The following is a 6,935-nucleotide window of genomic DNA, read 5'->3' as shown; positions in this document are numbered from 1 at the left end:
AGTGGCTTTGAATTCACACACTCACACAACTCAAAGCACTACACCGCCGCCCTATTTAACACTCTTGAACATGAGCATTGGTTAGGGCATATTTCTCAGCATCAGATCTCTTCAAACTCTTGAACATGTATTGCCTTTTGTCTTTCGCATCTGTGATTACCGTTACCAACTCTCAACACTCACTGCTGCACTTCCGTAGGAGAATTACAAGTTATGACACCTTTTCACAAGTTGAAAAGCTGGCTCATGAAATGTTGATATTCTGGCTTCTGAATGAACATGCTAAACCTGCTATACACATCTGTAAACAGATCATTAAAAGAGTGCCTGCCCAGTAAAATCTCGAGCCTCATTACCACAAAATCAAGCCTTTATTCATCATCCTGGTCAAATGATCAGATTTGGTTAAAAGTCTGTACAGCAGGGTGAATATAAGGATTACAACAGGGGCAACTGGATGAGTCAAAATATTCCCAAAGAAGAGAGGTGTTGAGAAACACATTTGGCAGTGGTGCCTTCTTTGCGGTCTCGAACATGAAGCAACCAAGGAGCTGTTTCAGAATGAAAACCCATTCCATAGATGGCCATTGTGGAACAAATCAGAGCCATTATCCCATTCTATGGCCAGATGTTTATACATGAATGCATCCTCATTCCAAACAGGCTTGTCAACATGTGTGGAGAGTAGCAGAGTGAGCATCCCATCCTGCACAGTGCCCATTTACAAACTAAAAGTATATGCTCTTCGGAGAGGCGAGATCTTTAACCTGAACTTTCTTCTTCATTTTGGACAACCCTTCAAAAGACTAACCTTGAATCATCGGCTACTCAAAAAAACCCCACTTTCTTCAAAGAAAGATTACTGACATAGCCTTGCACACTTTGCATGAATGGCCTCATCACAGCAAATCTCAAAACCAATTGCAGGCTTGCACAGGCTTAGCATGAATGGCCTCATCACAGCACATCTCAAAACCAATTGCACTACAGTGCAATATCATGGCACTCGGTTGGAGAACCGCATTGCAATGTCGGGGTCAAAAAGGTACCTAAAGTTGAATGTGTAAGACACCCATTCTATACAGTGTGAAGTGCTCTTGTGAGGCTTTAATTTTATGCATCTCTGTAAACATTCCCTTTCTTTCTCTTCTAGATACTGGGAAACCCACTCAAGAAGGTTCCCAGATGAGATGGATGCTTCTCTGATGTACCACTCTAGAATTTTAGGCAAGAGGACTTTTCTTTCATTCTGAAAGCCGATGCTAGCTTGCAAGAACTCTCTTTTGGCACATTCCAGCTCCTCATGCACATTCTTTGCAGTATACACTCTTATCTGTTTCAAAAAGACAAAAGTAAGAAGATTTAGTGACAGTTAATCAGAAAAAGTACATGAATGGACACATCCAACATGGTGCACAACTTCGAGACAAGGAAGCTAACAACATGCAACTCTAAATCTGTATGATTGGACTAGATAACGTCATTTCTCGCAAGTGAATGTGGATATAACCAAAAGAGTCAAGTCTAAGTGGTCAGCACTACATATGACAACACACTAGTTGGGAATGCTGCTGCCATTGCCATAGCACATTCAAACTTTGTAGCACGACAGGGAAGGCACCTTGGCCCATGAGGGCAGATGAAAAGAAGAAGCTTACCGCAGGATCTGAGCGCCCACCACAACATAGTGCAAAACAGACCAGCGGCTCTGGATGTTCAATGGCATACAATCTCCTTTCATCACTAGATTTGAACTTGGATCCAGGTAAGAGCAGATTCTGCAGCCACTTCAGGAAACCAAAGATCGTATATGGGCCAGCTCATGATTTTACTTTTCTTTATAGATGAGAAGGGCTTTTTCAACTTAGATCTTTGGTTTTTCACCATATTTTTTGTTTCAATAGCCCCGGAGGGGCAGGGGAGGGGGGTTGGGGAGGGCAAGAGAGAGAGAAGCTGCCAAGAGAAATTCCACCAACTCAATTACAATGACATAATTCATCATATCTACCTGGGTAGGCCGATGAGAGCGACAACCCAAAATGCATTGCTCAATTGCATGGGCATTGATGGAGCGACCCCCAACTTTATAGGCAGCCTATCACCAAGAATGTTATGAACAGGTCACACACAGAGACTCCCTTCAACACAAACTTGCACAAAAACAAGATATACAAACAAGAAGTAAACTGCTTCAATATGAGATTCATGATACATTCGTGAGTGTAGGTGTGCTTCTCTTGCATACATCAGCTCGTGCAGCCCAAGGTTGCATTAGTTTGCTTACCCTCTGTAGTAAGTTCATGCGTTTTAAGTTGTTGCGAGGTATTCCATATGCTAATAAATATGCCTGCAGAAAGTTGTGCATTCTGAGAACCCAGATTATGCAATACTTCTTACAGCTAACACAACAGACAACATTTTGCCATGGAACGAATTAGTGGGCACTTACATGCATAAGGAGAGAATTATAGATGTTGATCCAGAAAGCTAGCTTCTCATTGTGGTTCAACTGGCTAGGATCAACCTTCTCAAGCTGCTCCACCATTGACCTGAAAGGTGATGTAAACAAAGAAGAATAATCCTTTCTGCCGGTTGCTTTGAAAATGCCAGTAATTCTTGATATAAGGACTTCCTTTTTCAAACAAAGAGACATTCCTGGTAGGCCATTTGACCCAACCCTTGTAGAGGTTACAATTCTAATCACACAGTCCAGAATCTCAGTCCCACACAAATATTGTAACCAATGGCATTATAACACCTGAGAACCTTTTGAACTTGTAAAAGTGAATGGCATTGGCCTCTAGCAGAGGCATGTTGATTGTTTTTAAGTTCACTGGTCTTCCAGAAGAAGATGGTGTCTACAACATACAAGACAGACGATCTTGACAATGCAATGTCTTTTAAGGGACAGGTTACCTGAAACACAACCTAATGTATCCTGACAAAAGTTGCAGGATTACTCCATTTCTCCAAAGATGAATTTTAAGAGCATAGCCATCAACTTCCGTTTGCTCAACATTTAAAAAAGAACTGCAGGTAGTCAAACTCCACCCAAATGTAGGTTGATTACCTGAAGTCGTGGAGCAAGCGGGAAGCATAGCTTAATCTCTCCTTATCAACAAAGATCCAAGGAACCTCTACCATGCAGCTGTATGGCCCCACCTTCCCATTTTTTCCTTTGACATTGTATGGATCCACCAATGGTATCTCATATGAGAAGTCAGGTTTGCATCCAGGAGACCAGCCATCACTGAAAACTCCATGAGCTGAGGATACACTTGTTGATGAAGATGTGACAGATGACGGTGACCCTGGCATCCCAAACTGTGGCAAAGGTGGATCAGAAAGCCTGCAGTAGATGGTTACCATACAACGAATGAGCTCCTCTGACAATCTATTTGGGGTCTCAGATAGGTAGTCTCGCAAAGGCCGAGGCCCGTCGTCATTCAGAGAACTGGAGTTACTGCTTGCGATGGCATCTTTCAATGCCTGCAGTTTTGGAAACGGAAAAAGCTCTCAGAGTTAGGAGACAGATAGGCTAGGCAACCTATCAACACAAGCTAGAAGACTTTGAGAAGCAGAAAATGAGAAAACAGACTGGTATTTTTTGAGCTAAATTTTGAAGCCCGTTGTAGCCCAACACATGCAACTCATTCAATATTTTGGCCAATGTCACTGTCTACACTGTTTTTGTGCACACATTAGATATGCTAGAGCAAAGGGGATGAATTATTTCATCTTTGAAATCCCCATTCAACAAGGCATCAGCCATAGAGTTGAAGTGAAACACTCAAAGCCAGAAGCAAGCAGCACTAATATGCTACAATGCACCCTACCTTAGATTGTAAAAGGTTCTGAGAATGGGATGATTGTGAAGCAGATGCCATGCTCATGGTTTCACCAATCATAGAGCCATGCCTTGACTTTGTCTGAATGAAAGATGCAACCTTCACAGCACTGTTGCCTTGAGTTGCCGCAGATATATTACGACGGTGTTGGTGGGCCTGGTTCTGCTTCTGCTTGGCATTAGCCTTTGTTGTTGATGATTTAGTATGTTCTTGTTCTACCTGTCGGTTCTGTTTTGATCGTGATTCATCATGAGAATCAGTTTTGTGCCTTAAATTGAAAAGAGAGGATGACCTAGAGAAACAGCGGGTGAAAAACCGTCGATAGAGAGATAGAACATGTTGTTCAAGGTCCACAACCTCTTCTTCAAGACAGTTGATTTCACGGATGAGCTCTTTGGTCTGCAAATTTCAGGCATCAAACAGGAAAAAAAGTACAAGGGGTCAAGGATAGACTGCAATTATAGCACTCCAGAGTAGCATCACCCTCTCGGATACCTAGTCCAGCAGCAGAATGCATCCATACAGAAACAGCATTCAAGAAATGCTCTGTCACCTGCGGGGTCAAGTGTCGATGACCAGGTGAAATGGCACTAGATGCTCTCCCCATTGCCTTCTCCAGAGCATGCCGTACAGCTCTCTCATTGGACAAGCGCTTTTGCAATTCAGCAACCTGCAATCACAGCATACATTAGCACAGTTGACTGAAAAATCTTAAAATCTTACCACAGTTCCTTTACACTACCAAGAACAAGTTAGACAGCTTTTATAACATGGTAGCAAGATCGTCCATTTGATTCTCTTGTCATTACTAACACAATTGGTCTCTCTTTAAGCATCGCAACCGAATCCTTGGCAGTAACTGGAAGAGCATATAGGATGCTTTAAAATGTAAGGAATTTCATACATACATCTTGCTCCAAGGCCGATCTACGGACATGCAATGTATGTTGCTTCTTGTACGTTCCATGTGGTGATACATCCTGAGATACCAGACAGAAAACATATCACAGCATGAACAGACCTTAACTAGCTGGTTTTGAGAAGATCACTTGATCCACTAAGTTGTACAATGATCTAGTCGTGAAAGCTTATTTTGTTCTACATGGACATCACATGCATGTAAGCATCACTCCCACATGAAAGAGGAGAGCAGCTCATCCGACCAGCCGTTATATGCCCAATCATGTATCTCTAGGCTGCATACGAAGACTACTGACCTGTCTCTGCTGGAAGTTGCTTGGTGAAAGATCCCAATTTTCCAGATCGAAGTCATTATCTGGAGCACTGCAAATACAAGAATAATGTAAGTGTTAACTTCATGTAAAAAACTGGATTTCAACTTCTGATTGTGTACAAGAGTAGGCAATTTCTAGTGTTACGTTGATTTCTAATCTGAATAAGGGAAAGTATAAGGCCCAAGCAGACAGACTAAACCAACTGCAATTCAGAAACCAGGTGACAGGAACAGGCTTTGACATATTTAAAAATGAAACGTACGTCCTACTCTTATATCTTTAATTGAGAACCTAGGCTTTGACGTCTTCAAAAGGTGAAGCTACTTGCAATTCACTGTCAGTTAATCATGGACAATGGGCTATGTATTTAAGAAAGAAAGTATTAGAGACTATGGCACAATTCTGGTAAGCAGACATAGAAGCTCAACTCAAAATACTGGCACAGAAGCCTTACCTTTTGGATCTTGAATGCCTTACGGGTGTGGTATGGCCCTTCAGCCAGCTTTTTGTTGAGAAATAAGCTTTGGGAGTTGCTAAGCCAAAGGCCAATTCTTCAGTTGCGTCCTTTCTGGGGTGGTGATGGGATGTGTGGAATCCTTTTGTCTTAGCCATTGGCTCAACGTCTCACTGACACCACCTGTAAAATAAAGAGAAGCTCGTTCAGCGGAAATTGGGCACAATAAGGTATTGAAAACTATGACGATTAGAAACATCTAAGAGCTGAATGCAACCTAAAGAGAGAGTTCTGATGTTAACCATTAAAGCTTGTAGAAATGCCTGCTGTGAGTCTTACGCTTACCCAGACAAAGCTTGTAGGAGTGAGGAATTTCCAAGGGTCTTCAATGTGCACTTCATTCGCTCTTCCAAGATGAACATGATATGCTCCATGGGAACCGTTACTATTGTGAAAGAAACTGCATTTCTGAAGAAGCTCTCCTCTCTGGAAGCTTGGCAAGAACTGCCTCGAGAGGCAGAGGTAATCTTTAGGCACAATGGAACTTGGTAGGCCTTCACCCTAGCTGAGCTTGCAGAACAAGTATTGCTAGTCCAGTTACTAAAGAGTCAGCATGGGCAGCATTATTGCACAGAGAGAGAGAGAGAGAAGCAGAGCATTCAGCTATCTCTGTTCCTGTTTATCTTCTGAATTGGCATCCTTCTTTATAAAGACAAGAATGTTGGCCTGAGCTTGCAGAACAAACAATGAAAGCAGGAAGACTTGACAGGTTGTTGCTGATTCACTTTAGAAACACTGAACCTGACCAGCACTCTTGCAGAAAGAAACAGAGCAATCAACTGTCCCTTTTCTTCTGTGTTCTTCTGAATTGCAGAGGGGAAAGCAGAGCATTCAGCTATCTCTATTCCTCTTTCTCTTCTGAATTGACATCCTCTTTTTTTTTCCGACAGAATGCTGCCAGGTCTTGCCTTCAGCTGAGCTTGCAGAACAACGATGAAAGAAGAAAGGCTTCAGAGGCGGTTGCTAGTCCACTTTTAAAAACACTGAGCCTGACCAACACTCTTAGCAGAAGGGAGAAACAGAGCATGCAACTGTCCCTTTTCTTCTATGTTCTTCTGAATTGACACCGTGAAGAATGTTTCTGTGCATGCTAACCATGAAAATCCCACTCCATGGGCAAAGGTACCGACATGGTTGTGGTGTGTGCCAACTGTGCAGCAGAACTATATTGCATGGGTTGTTCTTTGTGTCCATGCCCTTGGGAGAAGTGACTCGCTGTGGAGAGTGGACAATACTTGAGAGTTGCGAGTCAAGTTTTGCATGAATTCTAGAAGCCCTTTTGGTTGACCCTTCGACAAAATTGGGTGGGAGAATGATGACAAGCTCTGGACTCTAGAA

General features: G+C 42.5%; 1 protein-coding gene across 2 annotated transcripts; it reads right to left on the bottom strand.

The window, feature by feature from the left end:
• Positions 1–352: 352 nt before the first annotated feature.
• LOC148008116 (uncharacterized) lies at positions 353–6,914 on the bottom strand. 2 transcript variants are annotated; one of them, XM_087674473.1, is made up of 12 exons: positions 5,883–6,914; positions 5,538–5,720; positions 5,066–5,132; positions 4,757–4,828; positions 4,402–4,518; positions 3,837–4,247; positions 3,071–3,489; positions 2,450–2,549; positions 2,285–2,347; positions 2,009–2,095; positions 1,659–1,787; positions 353–1,333 (listed from the first exon to the last, which is right to left on the bottom strand). In XM_087674473.1, exons 2-12 carry the CDS (start codon positions 5,693–5,695, stop codon positions 998–1,000), a joined length of 1,959 nt encoding a protein of 652 aa, XP_087530599.1. In that variant the 5' UTR covers positions 5,696–5,720; positions 5,883–6,914; the 3' UTR covers positions 353–997. The 2 variants fall into 2 exon arrangements, with proteins under 2 accessions (XP_087530599.1, XP_087530600.1); XM_087674474.1 differs by having other exon boundaries at positions 1,659–1,778.
• Between the last annotated feature and the right edge of the window lie 21 nt (positions 6,915–6,935).

The sequence above is a fragment of the Lygodium microphyllum genome, unplaced genomic scaffold, assembly GCF_053477565.2.
Source record: "Lygodium microphyllum isolate KBCC unplaced genomic scaffold, Lygodium_microphyllum_v1.1.10 scaffold_352, whole genome shotgun sequence".
Lineage (NCBI taxonomy): Eukaryota > Viridiplantae > Streptophyta > Polypodiopsida > Schizaeales > Lygodiaceae > Lygodium > Lygodium microphyllum.
Note: the sequence above shows the minus strand (reverse complement) of the source record. Positions and strands in the feature narration are given on the sequence as shown.